The 15001-nt window shown below is 37.9% G+C and overlaps 3 protein-coding genes across 4 annotated transcripts; 2 read left to right on the top strand and 1 right to left on the bottom strand.

The window, feature by feature from the left end:
* Nucleotides 1-16: 16 nt before the first annotated feature.
* On the top strand, nt 17-3613 carry mbd4 (methyl-CpG binding domain protein 4). The gene is made up of 8 exons (XM_030137710.1): nt 17-154; nt 354-621; nt 724-1478; nt 1575-1640; nt 1733-1867; nt 2133-2282; nt 3283-3386; nt 3471-3613. The coding sequence occupies exons 2-8, from the start codon at nt 452-454 to the stop codon at nt 3543-3545; spliced, it is 1455 nt and encodes a 484-aa protein (XP_029993570.1). The 5' UTR covers nt 17-154; nt 354-451; the 3' UTR covers nt 3546-3613.
* Nucleotides 3614-4091: 478 nt separating this feature from the next.
* On the top strand, nt 4092-6399 carry LOC115421787 (uncharacterized). 2 transcript variants are annotated; one of them, XM_030137713.1, is made up of 6 exons: nt 4092-4217; nt 4303-4439; nt 4512-4639; nt 4710-4769; nt 4861-5050; nt 5209-6399. In XM_030137713.1, exons 1-6 carry the CDS (start codon nt 4208-4210, stop codon nt 5317-5319), a joined length of 636 nt encoding a protein of 211 aa, XP_029993573.1. In that variant the 5' UTR covers nt 4092-4207; the 3' UTR covers nt 5320-6399. The 2 variants fall into 2 exon arrangements, with proteins under 2 accessions (XP_029993573.1, XP_029993575.1); XM_030137715.1 differs by having other exon boundaries at nt 4303-4442; nt 4515-4639.
* A 158-nt stretch (nt 6400-6557) lies between these two features.
* Nucleotides 6558-14110, bottom strand: creld1b (CRELD disulfide isomerase 1b). Its single transcript, XM_030137711.1, has 11 exons — nt 13892-14110; nt 12616-12738; nt 12438-12520; nt 12204-12314; nt 11105-11196; nt 9492-9671; nt 9288-9383; nt 9108-9191; nt 8048-8143; nt 7815-7955; nt 6558-7720 (listed from the first exon to the last, which is right to left on the bottom strand). Exons 2-11 carry the CDS (start codon nt 12730-12732, stop codon nt 7500-7502), a joined length of 1221 nt encoding a protein of 406 aa, XP_029993571.1. The 5' UTR covers nt 12733-12738; nt 13892-14110; the 3' UTR covers nt 6558-7499.
* Nucleotides 14111-15001: the final 891 nt, after the last annotated feature.

The raw sequence follows: 15001 nt of genomic DNA, 5'->3' as shown, positions 1-15001 counted from the left end.
TCCTGCTCTGTGTTGGCGCACATGCAGTGACGGAGTCTGATGTTGACATCAAAATAGACGGGTAGACGGGACCCACCACTCAATAATAATAATAATATGTTTATTCCAACGTAACAAGCAAGGGTCGAGGAGTCATAGATTGATCAATATTCAGGTTTGAAACACTCTGATGTGTCAACGTTTCAGCACTGTTCTACTTTTCAACAATGCATTCTGTTGAACAATCAGCTGTGCAGCAATGCATTAGGCTGTAACTTATTATCTATATTATATAATTAGGTGAAATCTGTCAGCAGTATTTGTGCATCTGAATAATGGCGTGCATTTTATTGTTGCAATGTGTGAAATTTCAGATAAAAATATAACAGAAAGCTAATGCCTGCTGAAAAAAGTCAGCTAGAAGAAGAAACATTCATCACAACTGGGCTGAAAAGCAACAGCACATCTCAAAATGCAGCCAACTAGCTGTCATATCGACCTGGAGACTTGTGAAGACATAGAAAAGCCAACGGACAAAGAGGAGTCGTGCCATGCTTCTACAATGCCCCCTGGTTGGATCAGAGAAGTGAGGCAACGGAAAGCCGGCAAGACTGCAGGCAAACTGGATATCTACATTATAAGGTGACTCATTGTTGTTTTTGTTTAACTATCTCTGTGTGCTGCCATAAATTACATCATATAGCTGAATAGATCATTGTCTAATTGGTCTTTCTGTATCTTAAGTCCCCAAGGGCAGAAGTTTCGCTCAAGAGCATCCCTGCAGGCCTTCCTTCTAAAAAATGGAATGGGAAACTTTGACATAAGGTTATTTGACTTTACTCCACGCAAGGATGACATCACCAATTCAAAAATAGTCTCCTCCCAAACAAAACAAAGGAAACGGAACAAAAAGACTGTGGATGGACAACAGGATACATCACAAATACTAGATCCACCTCCAACCACATCTAAAAGATCACCTTCTACCTCTTGTATTCATACTAAAGAAGCAAAGGTAAATGATGCATTAGACAATATCCATATTAATACTGATGTCACAATTACCCGGAGCACAGATGTATTAGAAGTATGTTCTGGTCAGACTCATAAAAGTGCAAAATGCTGTATAGAAATGACATCTGCAACCACAGAGGACGATGGTAAAGTGCAGGATAGCCCCCAGAGGATGGGGTCACTGAGGGAGAAGCTGCTCAGACTAAATACTGGCCTTAAACAGCAGGACACCTTGCGTGCTCATCAGGACACCCAATCAGACTCTCAGCCTTCCTTCCCGACTCTGAGTGTTGAACCAGCACCTGAGAGTGAGAACAAGGGTGAGGATGAACAAGATGGAGATAAGATACAGATTCACAGCAAAGGTGACAAGAAGCCTATTTTAGACGTGAGGACTGACACCGACAGTCTGAATGTGGAAGCGGAGGTGTTATTACCTGACATCCCAAGTGGGAGCTGCACACCATTGAGAGATTCCCAGAATAGTAAGTATGATTTACACTTTCTCATTTACTGTCAAAGAGGAAGCTTGAGTAAGATTTTTTTTTGCATCTATTTTTTATATGAATATGGCTCTGTAGGGTCAAAGAAGCTGGAAGTCAAACGGAAAACAAGCCCTTACTTCAGTGGGAAAAACTTACGAGATGGTAATGTTTAAAAGGTTAATTTAGTGTAAAAAAAAAGAAGGATAATGTAATGTTTAAAATCAGGTTTAAGGATATACACTGCTTGTACACAGGCATTAGCCCACCAAGGAGGAAGGCTTTTAAGAAGTGGACCCCCCCTCGTTCTCCTTACAACCTGGTGCAGGAAACCCTTTTCCATGATCCATGGAAACTCCTAGTGGCCACTATTTTTCTTAACAAAACCAGTGGTAAGACTCACATGCACACATACTTTAATTATTCTCAATATTACATTTTTTTTGTTTTTTAGTGCCACCTGTTATTATTCTTATTGCGATTGTTTCCTGCAAAGTTTGGTTTTAATTCTTTCAATTAGTCTGTAAGGTTTATTGTTTTGAATTATAGCTTTTATCATACTTGTTTGCTGTTATTTTTCAGCTATATTAAATAAAGGTTAAATTAATAAATTGTGATAAACTGGATTTTGTATATTTTTGTTTTTCAATGCTTCAGGAAAGATGGCCATACCAGTTCTCTGGCAGTTCTTTGAGCGTTACCCATCTGCAGAGGTGGCACGGGAGGCAGAATGGAAGCCCATGTCTGAGATTTTGAGGCCACTCGGACTTTATGAGCTCAGGGCAAAAATAATTATCCGCTTTTCAGGTGAATGTGCTTTTCCACTTCATCTCACAACCAACATGTATTTGCTGTAAAACTGCTGGGAGCTAAAAGTAGCATTTTTTATAAAGGTAAATGAAAATAAATGAATAAACAAAACAGCTTCCAAAGTTGCATAAATTACATTAAGTATAAATTAGTGCTGTCAAAGGATTAAAATTTTTAATCAGAATAATCACAGGGTTACTGTGGATTAATTTCAATTAATCACAATTAAATATCATTCATTTTTAATCTATATTAATCGCGTTTCATTTTGTATGAGCAAACAGACTCAAGAAAGAAGGGAATATATATGCTCTTAATGTGTTTACTAAACACCTTCAACAGTTTCAATAAAACAACTTGAAACAAAACAACTTGAAACAATAGCTCTGTCCTGTGGGGTTTTTTTGTCCTCATATTTCCATCCAGAGGGCTAACATGCTGTTTAGTGTCTTCCATCTTTATGGGTTGGTTCTGCTGCCTGTCACTACCGGATCAACTGCCCATTTGTTCATGCGCAACACTAACTCTACTTGGACAAACTGCTCCAAATGTGTTGGCAGAGATGTTCAGAGTCATTCTGTACTGCAGGTGGATTAACTGCATTAAAATTTTTAATCAGATTAATCATGATGATGGATTCATCTGCGTTAACATGTTAATTTGACTGTATAAATAAATACCATTTTGATTGGTTTTTAAATGTCAGTAGTAACAGTTCAGCATCACCAGATTGTGGTGCAGAAAGTGAGGTTACCATGTTACAGAGTGATGAAGTGGTAATGAGCCAGCTAAATCAAAGTTCTACACAAAATGTTACCAATTATCATAAAAATGCTGAAAATTGCTATGGATTTCAGTTTGTATTTATGCATGTCTCCAGTGTGCAGTATAGTTGTGTTCAGTATTTGCATTAGCACTGCAGTCACTGTAGACTTTTAGAAGTAGGCCTCAACTGAAGAAAAGGCTCACCTCAGCATCCTGTCACTTCATTTTATAGATGAGTATCTAACTAAACAGTGGCGCTATCCCATCGAGCTGCACGGTATTGGGAAGTACGGCAATGACTCATACAGGATCTTCTGTGTGGGAGAGTGGAAACAAGTAAGTCTGCCCCTGGCCATTTTCAGTGTACGTTAAAGTGTAAAGTACATTAACTGTAACTCTTCTGTTTTATTTGTATGAAAGGTGACACCTGAAGACCACAAGTTGAACAAATACCACACCTGGCTGTGGGAGAACCATGAGACACTTGGAATCTAGAATAAGACAAACACTACATAAAAAACAACAATGAAGAGCAAAAAATAGAACAAATTATTTTATGAACAGTAACCACTGCTGCTTATTGTTATTAGTATTATACACTTAAACCTGTCGAACTGCCGAACCTGAATGACTTTAAAATTATGGACTGTTATACTGAACATTTTAGTCTTATAATGTGACCTGTCTTTAAAAGTTTTGTAATAAAATGTTTTAATGTTCGAGTTCAAAAGATTAACGACTGGCATCTTCTGACCAGTATTCTCGTCTCAACTCGTTAAATGTAAATGAGATACAGAGATGTCTTTAGGCAGTATCTCGTTCCTTTGTCACAGGCTAATAATCTCTCTTTTTGAGTGCACCGACGCATGACTTTACACTCCACGCGCTGCCTTTCTCTTCGTTGGGGGTAACATGATCCCCAAGGCAACTGTTGCCACCGCAAAACACTCAGTGAACGCACAGGCTTGTCATGGTTTAATCTATAACTAGCACCAGTACAGTAATCTGCGACATTTACATTTGGAGTAATGCCATTACTGAATTACAACAGATTTACAAAAAAAAATGTGAACAAGTTGTCAGTTGCAAGACTTTTTGGAGAGTTTTGTTGCAAGAAGCCTGGATTTCTCTGGTGAAGGACAAGCCCTATCAACAAGATGAAACTCCGTAAGAAAATAGTTTTTGTTCCATATTTTTGCTTTACTACTGAAGTGCGCAGTGATTTATTTTGCTTGAATCTTCATTTTCACAGCAGCCATCTCCATTGCCTCCACACCAGTGTGTATTCCTCATAACACACCACCTGCCCGGCAGACCCGCTCTCTGGTGGTTACTCCCATGACATTGCCTATCATCTCAGACTCTGCCCAGCTGTGGACCGGCAGTCAGGTGGGCAGAGATTTACTAACAGTCATAAAAATTTTAGCATTTGGAATGAGGTTTTAAAAATGTGATCCTCAGGCAATTCCGAGGCTGAATCCTTTACATCCACCTTTGGTCCATAAACGCATCGTCAGTCTGGAAACACCAGCTGTTCACCACCACAACCACCAAAGGACATTGATCATGCAGAGGAGAGAACATTACAGGTAGCATCAAGTGACCACAATCAGTCTATGAGAATTTACTGTGAGTTCATGTTCTCTCTTGACGTGTTAGGTATCATCAGGGATGGCGAAAACCCTTTTATGGAACAAACAACGAGAGAGAAGAGTACAGGTACAGAGTAATGTCTTACCTTTATTTGCAATAATAATAGATTTGGCTCTTTTTATCTTCTAATTTGTCCTTACTGACATTCTCCCTACAGGAAGGAGTTGCGTGAGCACTTGAAGAGGCAGATAGAGGAGAAATGTGTGGCGTTGAAGCTGCAGCTGGCCAGCAGAACAAAAGAAGCAGAGTATCTTTGTGAAGTGGACCGCCTTGCTATAACTGGTGAAAAAGAGCAAAGGATGCAGCACAGACAAGCAATGACAGCATACAGAGACGAGAACAAGAGGGTATTGTCCCAAACAACCAGTGTTTTGTCGACTAAAAATGCTTTTATGTTCCTTCCAAAAGTGTCTGGGCTGAATATGTATCAACATGCAAGCTTTTCTTGTGCTACAATAATATAGGGAGTGTTTTTCTCTTGTTTCTGTCTGTACTGTGTGTGCAGCTAATGGAGCAGGGCTGGCGGGACAGAGCACTAACACGTTCCCAGGAGGCTCTGAAAGAGAGAGAGCTGCTGTGCCTTAACCCCATTAACTGGAGTGGAACACTGAAATAGGCTGGAGCTCAACATCCACATCCAAAACATCACTCAGGCCTGGCTCGTGTAAACTTGGACATGCTTTCAAAATGAAAATGGGACACAACATGCATAGCAATAGGCCAATTAATCGATGCAGACAGGATGTTTACAACTGTCAGTATCGGTGGAACTTGATTCAGATCGTGGCCATGGGGTATTTTATTAGATTTCTCAAGAAGAGTCACTCACTTTGAGGGAAAGTGTCTCCAAATTAAAAATGGCTTCCACCTTCAGTACTGTGCAAAAGTCCTCGGCTAACATTAGGTTTGTCGGTTTAGTAAAATTATGATGACCGCACATATGCATTTCTCAGTCTCTGTATTAAGATCCAATTTGGATATATATGAAGTCTGTACAACAGTAAAAACAAACATTTCAGTGAAAAAACAGCCTCTATAAACCCAGGTGGTAGCATTTAGTGTGGCCTTGCTTTGGACTTAATATGCTTTTAAAGCTTATGCACAGACAATATGTGATGTATTGAATTAATTTTCTGATGTTTTATACCAGGTCTCATTCAACACATTTATTTCTACTTGTTTGTGCTGTTTCTTGTCATGGGTCATATTAAATAGTCACTTTAACCTTTAAAACAAATAGAGTTCGGTGTTTGTGTTTTTTTTAAAGCTGTGCATATTCCCTGTATTTTCTCGTTATATCTGAAGAAAAGGGAATGAGAAGTGGTATATGTGCTCATTTCAACCCTGCAAAAACAACAAAGCTTGAGGTGGCCGAAGATTTTAGCACAAAACTGTACATTTTGCAATTTTTTGTTGAATCTTCAGTTATGCAGGTCTATTTAGATTTGTAATCTTTTTCTGACACATTATATTGGCCTTTAAAATTATCCATCTGTTCATTTACAATGCCTATCAGCTGTAACTAGTACTTTCCGAAATCAATAACGCCCAGTCTTTTTTCCAATGTTATTAACATTAAACTCAGGGTCAGCTGTTTTTCCTTGACCTCCAGTAATGTAAGTAGCAAATGTATACTGTGGGGTTATTTTTTTGTTTCTGTAAAGAGTAAAGGAAATAAATTAAGCAAAAATTGGTATCAGATATTTTTATTGTAAAGCAAACATCTATCATGGATGGCTGGAGAACAGTTCACACTAAAAAAATCCAAAAATAAATTAGACACACTGATAAAAAAAAAAAAAAAAGTGATAAATTAATGATTTTCTATCTGCTACAATAACTTAATTGATAAAAAAAAATGCATTGAAATACACATCCAGATACACAATAGATGGCAAGCATCTTGGTAATAAATATTACTGTGAAAAAAAAATGAAAGGCAACAAAACATGGTTAGCATCATTCAGTTCAGAGCTGGTATATTCCTTAGCACATTGGCTCACAAAGACATAAATGGTACCTGCACTCATACAGTAGTCAGTAGCGGTGATGTTGTTGATCCAGCAGCTGTAAAGGTCAGTCTTCCATGCCAATGTAAAGACAGTAAATTAATACATACGGTGTATTATCTCTCATTTCAAATCCTATTCTCATGCATTATTACTAAAACATATCATTCAGTAAGTATGGAGGTAAAAAAGTCATGGTGCGAACATAAATAACCAGTATTTCATAATGGAAAAATCCCAGAGTTTCAATGAATCCCGTTGCATAAGCTTAAGTTTTGCTTTAACCTGCTTTGGTCAAAACCTGTGTACTATTCACTATTCATCTGCTTCCACAGCACTGAGAGAACCAAAAATGACAAACATGATGACTAGAGGTGTTGGTGTGGAAAAAACAGTGGAAGAAAACTGCATTTCTTTGACATCAGCGCAAAATGAAACATAAAAATGCATTATACATTTAACAATCAGCAGTTGTCTTCGTGTCACCCTTATTCCCAACACAGTTGAGGTAGGGGATCAAGTTCAGTTCCTTTGTATCAGTGCAGTGTAGCTTAATTCCTCTTCAAGATTTACGCTTGTAACAGCATTCAAGTTCTCACTTTTTCCTGCATTATCCTATTTATAAACATAAATAAATCCAAGCCCTTTTTGAGTATCTCCCCAATCCCAAGTCAATCCCTGAAAGACAAGCATCAAAGGGATATTTTCATGCCCTAATGGAGTTTTCAGTGCTTTACCGGCTGTGGTTCCAAGGTCCTTATTCCACTGGAGACCTCAGACTCACTACCTAGCGTCCCTTTAGAAACCCATCCAGCATCTGGTCTCCTTTTTCTGTCAGCCAGTATCCAGCCATAGCAGCTACACCTCCGATGAAAATGGCAGTGAAAACCATATCCCCCTTAGCAGCGAGTGTAGCCAGGGCACAGATTACAACGCCGAAGAACATCTGCTGCAGCACAAGGACTTCATCGTCTGTCATGTCATCAAACAGGCCTTTGTCTGGGTCAGCTGGAGAGGTAAAAAAAAAAAACCCAATCTCAGCAAAAAAATCTGAAAAACTCAGTCATTAGCATCTGCATATTCTGTTATAATCAGTTCTTACTTGGAGGCTTATTATCAACACAAATGCTGTCTCTTCGAATGAAACCATCAGCACATTCACAGTGGAAGGATCCCTCCTCATTAATACAGGCCTCATTTAACCCCGGGCAGGCTATTGCACGTTCACTACATTCATCTATATCTGGACACGGTGAAAAAACAAATCAGTCAAATTAATAAACAGTATTAAGATAAAATACAGTGTACACATTTAGATAAATAGTAAATCCTTACCAATGCACTTTGCGCCTTTTATTCTATAGCCACGGGCGCATTTTTTACAGCGGGCAGGACCACTACCCATGCAGCCCACGCATGCCTGGTCACAGCCTGAATACAAGACATGAGTTTGTCATACAGTGAAAATGTTCTCCATACTTTCTATATTTTACATCTTCTCTACAAGTATTTCAATTTAGTACTGAGATACTACAGGTTTTTAATTTACTCAGCTACAACTCTTAAAAAGAAACGTGCGCATATGTCTAATTTGAGTTATTTTGTTTTTACCTCATAACTAGTCCTAATTTACCCATCTTGCCTTTTATCGGAATTTGTTGCAGGCCTTATTTACAGGAATCTATAGCATAATACTGTAAGGTCTCAGAGTGTGTGTGTATGTGTGTGTGTGTGTATTGGCACGATTCTGACAAATTGAGACATTTTTAACTGGCCAATTTGGTACCTACAGTTGAGGAATAGTCCCATCTCCACCTTAAATATCTCAGCAAGTTGATAAGACCAATATTTTTGGAGATATTAGTCATTATGGAATACAACTGACTTATAATCACAGAAGCGCAGTATTACGCTGCATGATGGGAAATTAAGTTAAAAACAGCAATGTCGTATTTACTCCCACAGTCCCGACATATCAGTATTAACATTGGCTCCTGCAGACATACGGCCTGTGCATACCTCATGCGTAGAGTGACATTTGTGAGAGAGAGACCGATATATATATATATATATATATATATATATATATATATATATATATATATATACATACACATAGAGAGAGAGAGAGAGAGAGAGAGAGAGAGGGGTAAGGTATGTCCCAGTACTTATGGAAAACAAATATCTTATCTCCATACTGTCTGTCAATTAAAAATAAGTGAATGTAAATGTAGAGATGCTTGCTGCTTCCTATTTTTATGTGTGTTTCCAAAACAGTTTAAACCATTTTTCCTGACATACAGTTAAATGGTATAGTAAAACGACACAAAAACTGGTGAAACCATCAGGGGGAGCAGCCACTTTTTCATAACCCTTTTCAACATAAATGCCTCACCTCTGCAGTCGTATGATCCATCTGTATTATGACAGTAGGTGTTGGAAGGACAGCGAGCTAGTTCAGTACCACACTCATCCACATCTAAGAAACGGAAAAGGGCAGTCAGATAAAACACACCTGGAAAGCTGGCACATGATGTATAAAATGTTACCACATGACCTCTAAAGCCAGACTCACCCACACACTTGTTGTCATGGAGGATCCACCCAGGTTTGCAGTCGTGACATTTGTAATCCTGTGGCCCTGTGCATTTCTTACATGAGTGGTAGCAGGCTACAAAGGGTGAGGGGAGAGGGATCAGAGAGAGGGTCAGCTTAAGATGACTTGCTGTACTGCGAACAGGGTTTAATGCATATAGAGAGTTGTCTGAATCCGAAGTACCTGCGCAGGCTCCTGCACTATCGTTGGAGCTTTTCTCTCGGTAATAGCCATCAGCACAGCTCTGGCACAGATGGCCCGAGTACCCAGGATCGCAGACACAGTCGCCATCTCCCAGACGAGTCCCCTCCCCCTCGCAGCGACCTAGACCTCCACATACACCACCAGGGCCAGATGGACACTCTGTATATAAAAAGAGCAAGCTATTAGCAAAAAACACCTCCTCAAGGTTTTAATTGGCTTTAGAGCAGACAACTACTATTAATTGTACTGATTGTAAAATTAGAATGTTTTAACCCATAAAGACCAAGTGTTACTTTTGTGACAATCCCTAAATTTTTTTTCTCTCTATGTAGCCTTTCTTAAATTATTTATCAGCATTTATTGTACCATACTTTCTGGGCTATAGAGCGCACCTGACTATAAGCTGCACCCACCAAATTTTAAAAGAAAAAAATATTTGTACATATACATAGGCCACACCTGACTATATGCCGCAGGTGTCCACATTGTAACATGAGATATTTACACAGAAAGATGGTACACAGAAAGATTATTTAAATATTTATTTACATACCTTAACTGCTTTTTTCCAAACAGTGCCTGTAACACGGCAGTAAAACGACAGTAACACAGCTGGTTAAAAAACCCAGGAAAGTCATTGATCGCTATCTTCATCTTCCTTCTGCGCATTGAAACCACTGAAGTCGTCTTCTTCAGTGTTGGGAGTTGAACAGCCTCAAAAAGGCTCCGTCACACACCTTCTCAGTCTCTCTTCTATTGTCGCTCTCAATGGCACTTGCGTGCAGCAGCTCTATTTCCTTCTTAGACAGCCAGATCAATTGCTTTTAACTTAAAAGCTACATCATATGCATTTCTTCGTGTGTTTTCCATGATGAGGGTTTGTGCATGACACGCAAAATAACTGTTAAAAGTTAATCTTAAAACTTCTCCACCTCGCATCACCTCTTCCATCTGTCTGTCTCGCTTTTGCGCTTACTGCTAGAGCACCCCCTGGAGGCCATTCTATAATCTATATTTGAGCCGCATTGTTGTATTAGCCACAGGGTTCAAAGCGTGAGAAAAAAGTAGCGGCTTATAGTCCAGAAAGTACGGTAATATTATCCTCTGTATTTTGTGCTTTATCAGAGAAAATCAAGTATTTTCCTATATTTAATTCACTGATGATGTAGATATTCATAAAAGCTCAAATCAAAATTGAGGGTTATTATATCAGAAACAGAGAAAACTCAAGAAAAAGGGACTTTTTAAACAAAATATATAATTAACTGAACATAAACCCAGTGTGTCCATCCACTGTCATTGATCCAACTCAATGGGTTTTACTGGTGAATCAATGTTGTAGAAGATGACAGTGTTTCCATGGTAACTATGGAGCCTCTGAACATCCAAATGGGTCATATCTGATGACCATGAAAAGACGATGAACTGTATTCTCCAATTATTTACATGTATTGGTAGGATTAATGGATCAACAGGTATTAAACATTTTAGATCAGTAGATTATTTTGGTTGACTGTGGATGTTTGGGTCTTTAAGGGTTAAAATGGTACAAACAAAGACATGTTTTGTTTAAGGCTTCATGCATTTCAAACCTTTGCAGTCTGGTCCAAAGCGACCAGGCGGACAGCAGAGTCTCAGCTGCTCTATGCACAACCACTCAAACAGGTCGGGTGCCTCTTGCTGCCTACAGAACATGGAGAAGAAGAAAGATTTCTTTTTAACAAGGAAAAATGATTCATTGAGATTAAAATTTGCTTTTGCAAAAGTGTCTTGGCCAGGACAGCAGTAGCAGAAGGTTACAGAAGAAAAGAAATTTCAGCCACACATCCACACTAAATCGTACATAAAACACTGAATAAACTCAGTGCTGAAAACATACATATAAGTCACCACCAATAATTTAATAATTAATTACTGTAATTGCCATGCAGCTACAGAAAGATGTCAAGGTCAATTCACTTTTATTCTAAGGCCATTTCACATTTTGAATTGCATCACATTTCACTTTTTCCTGTTCTTGTTTTAACTGATTCAACTGTTTTGGATTATTATGAATGCAATTATTATTAAGGACATTTTATTTTACTGAATTGCGTTTTGTTTTGTTTTTTTAATTGTTTTTCTTTTATTTGGGTTCAGTGATTAGTTGGGAAGTCATTATTAAGACGTGCACTCCACCCAAACCAAAATAATGACAATAGAGAAAAAATGTAATAACCAAAGAGTGGGGGAACTGCAAGTACACCATGTGATTTCTTACAACAATTTAAGTAAAACTTTAATCAGGCTAACATATGCAGCACTCTGCATGAAGTAACTATAACATTCACCCCCATGACAAATAAAAACCAGTCCACTCTTAAAAGTAACTGTTGACTAACTGACTAATGAATTTTTCATGCACATCCACACTGGGCTGTATTGGAAATTAGCTTTCTGAATGAATGAAAACAGAGCCATGTGTGTAACATAATTACATGAACTCTGTTCTGGCCTAAAATGTTTCAGTATAAAAAAATAATAATTGATAGACTTAATCTAATGATAGTTTGAAGACTGACTCTTTGGAAATTCATAAACCTGTTGTTATTTTACATTTTGTTTACATGCACTTGTAAATGTGTAATGGCAATTAATTCAATCTGAGTTGTTTTTTTTAATCAATATTGCACAAGTGTTCCAAATATTTACCTGTGAAACCACCAGGTCTCTACTTGATCTTCTATCTGCTCCAGCAGCCGGTTACATTCAAAGTCTGCCTTCTCACAGGCAGATTCTACAATCTCCAAAAGACGAGTCTCACTGAAACAAGAAGCCAGCAATTTGATAAATCATGTAAAGGTTAAATAATAGAGCATATGTTAAAAATGTACACTGATACATCTAACACGGACACATCACAAGAGAAACTTCATTCACTATTACCTGGTTGCATATTTAGCCAACTTCTCCTCCTCCCAGGCAGTGTTTCCTCCCCCAAAGTTTTTGTTGGCCGTTCTCTCCAAGCCCTAAAAAAGAGGGGCATGATAGGAACTTGAATACTGTAAAATGTGGCTCAAAGACCCAAGTGTGAGTAGTTGGTTTAGTAAATCATTGGCAGTACCTCGATGAAACTGTCGGTGAGTTTTCTACAGGTCTGGCATGGTGCCGTCTGGACTCTGACCACAGACAGCTCTGAGAGAAGCACCAGAGCAGGCAAGAAGGACCAAGCCCACCACATGATCCTCTAATGGACACACACAGAGAGAAGTATAAAAACACACAGTTAAAGCTTAGGAAACAAGCCATAGATATAACTTGTACAATCAGACAATAATACATTAGTAAAGCCATAGCACTGGAATATATTATACCTGTGACTGACCTGCTGTTTTTTGCAGGAGTGTGTAACATAGGCTATTTATCTGTAAGTTGTTGTTAGTGTATGTAATAACATTGTTCCCTTCAATTGAATCAAAGAAAAACAACATTATTTGTCCCAGCGGCAATTTAAATGCACATATGAGCAGCATGATTACACCACAATGTAAAACAACCAAACAAATCTAAGCATATAAAGTAAGGAATAGAATAGAATAGAATAGAATAGAATAGAATAGAATAGAATAAAATAGAATAGAATAAGAGCAACTATATACAGTTACACCAGTCACAAGTGTTTTCTCCTGGAGGATTCTGTTGGGTTTCTGTAAATTGGCTTAGAGTCTGGTTTTGACCAACTCTATAGGTACAGTGTCATGAGATAACTTTTGTTGTGATTTGGCGCTATATAAATAAAATTTGATGGATCTGATTGGTTTTCCCCTGTAAGTTGCTTTGGAAAAAAAGCGTCTGCCAAATGCATAAATGTAAATGTCAATTAACATTAAAGCTGTGCCATGAATATATATATATACATATATATATATATATACATATATATATATATATACATATATATACATATATATATATATATATATATATATATATATATATATATATATTCAACTGTCTTCTCTGTTCTTTCAAGTTTCTGTCTATTAGAAAACTTAAAACGGGTGAAGTTTAGTTTTTGCCTAAGTATATATATTGAATATTGTTTGGAAAGCTTGTTTTGAAATCAGACTCTGAGCTAGCTTGGATGCTCCTGTTAGCTTCCTCAGCATCAGCACCACAATTAGCCAACTAGCCGGCTAAGGTCAACAGCTAACTGCTAACCACAGCTAATGTTGATACCACAGTCAGCGTATCTGCTCTAATGACCTTAAAACTAGTTCCACTCAGCGTTAAAGCACTTTTACATATGAGCTAAGGTTGTCCTGAGTGCTCTTTATTAGAGTTAGTGCTAAACTATCTGATCGGTTTGTTGTAACTGGCTAGCCCGGTACCAAAGTTACCTTATTGCAAAGCCACCGCGTCCGCTGCACCACTGATGATTGTCTGATTCCCTGCTGGTTCACACACTATCTACAATGTGAGTTTCACATTTTACACATCGGGGTTTAATATTTCAAGCGTTCCATTTTAGCTGACAATCTCCAGCTAAGTCCATTGTGAGAACAAGCTAGCGTTGTCAGTCTGTATGCAGTACAGTGGGATGAATGAGCAGCTGCCCTGCAGATGAGACGCGCATGTAGACACCGCCCAACACCACCGGGATTCACCCACCGACCAATCACTCTGCACCACTTTATCCACTACAGGACGTCAAGCCTCTAAAAAAAACCAAATAAAGTCGCAGTTCTTTTTTGATTTCCCTTACTATCAAACACCCTAAATGTACTGATAATTAACAGATTCTTAACCCTCTGGTATCCCGTCCAGCAGGGCCCCTACTTAGCCCCAAGTGTGCATTTTTGGCACACTTGTGGAATAATGTCAAAAAAAATTTCATACAGTTTGTTTTTAATTCTTTTACACTTTTTTCTATTTCATCAACTTGAGGCGTAAATAAAAATACCAAATACTCAATAATCGTAACATTTTTTAACCCTTTAAATGCCGTGTTTGTAATGTAAACAAACCATTTTTGTTTTTGGATGCAAAAAAAAACAAAAAAAATATTTTTTTTTTTCAATACACTACATAAAAAGTGGATTACATATTATTTGATTTTTGCAGCCTGGCACGTGTCAATGATTAACTCCAACACTGATTAATTTGCATTATTATTTTTGGTGCCAGGTCAAATGTTCAAAAATACTAGCATCTGTCACCAAGTGTACCAAAAAGGCACACCTATAAACCAAACTATTAAATATTATATATCGATTTATTTTTCTGCTCTAATTTGATTTTATTTTTGTAAATCAAGGTCAGCCCTAATCATACATATCAAATGGAAGAAATAGTGCGTTTTCGGCACACTTGGGAGACAGATGCTAGTCTTGTAATTTTTTTGTTTACAATGTGCACATTTTAGTTGGTGGCCAGAATTTTAAAGATCATGCACAAATGAACAACTTTTGAACTCTAACCTTATTTAAATTGTGAAAAATAATATGAAG

This window comes from Sphaeramia orbicularis, chromosome 7 (genome assembly GCF_902148855.1).
Source record: "Sphaeramia orbicularis chromosome 7, fSphaOr1.1, whole genome shotgun sequence".
Taxonomy (NCBI): Eukaryota; Metazoa; Chordata; class Actinopteri; order Kurtiformes; family Apogonidae; genus Sphaeramia; species Sphaeramia orbicularis.
Note: the sequence above shows the minus strand (reverse complement) of the source record. Positions and strands in the feature narration are given on the sequence as shown.

Excerpts from the sequence above, each read along its gene's own strand:
- mbd4 (XM_030137710.1), top strand. The coding sequence starts at position 452 with ATGCAGCCAACTAGCTGTCATATCGACCTGGAGACTTGTGAAGACATA. Across the intron at positions 1,641-1,732 it reads TGGGAAAAACTTACGAGATG|GCATTAGCCCACCAAGGAGG; the intron begins GTAATGTTTAAA and ends GCTTGTACACAG. Across the intron at positions 3,387-3,470 it reads GTGTGGGAGAGTGGAAACAA|GTGACACCTGAAGACCACAA; the intron begins GTAAGTCTGCCC and ends TTTGTATGAAAG.
- LOC115421787 (XM_030137713.1), top strand. Across the intron at positions 4,440-4,511 it reads AGCTGTGGACCGGCAGTCAG|GCAATTCCGAGGCTGAATCC; the intron begins GTGGGCAGAGAT and ends TGTGATCCTCAG. Across the intron at positions 4,770-4,860 it reads AACGAGAGAGAAGAGTACAG|GAAGGAGTTGCGTGAGCACT; the intron begins GTACAGAGTAAT and ends TTCTCCCTACAG.
- creld1b (XM_030137711.1), bottom strand. The coding sequence starts at position 12,732 with ATGTGGTGGGCTTGGTCCTTCTTGCCTGCTCTGGTGCTTCTCTCAGAG. Across the intron at positions 9,384-9,491 it reads TAGTGCAGGAGCCTGCGCAG|CCTGCTACCACTCATGTAAG; the intron begins GTACTTCGGATT and ends CACCCTTTGTAG. Across the intron at positions 7,956-8,047 it reads AAAAGGCGCAAAGTGCATTG|ATATAGATGAATGTAGTGAA; the intron begins GTAAGGATTTAC and ends CACCGTGTCCAG.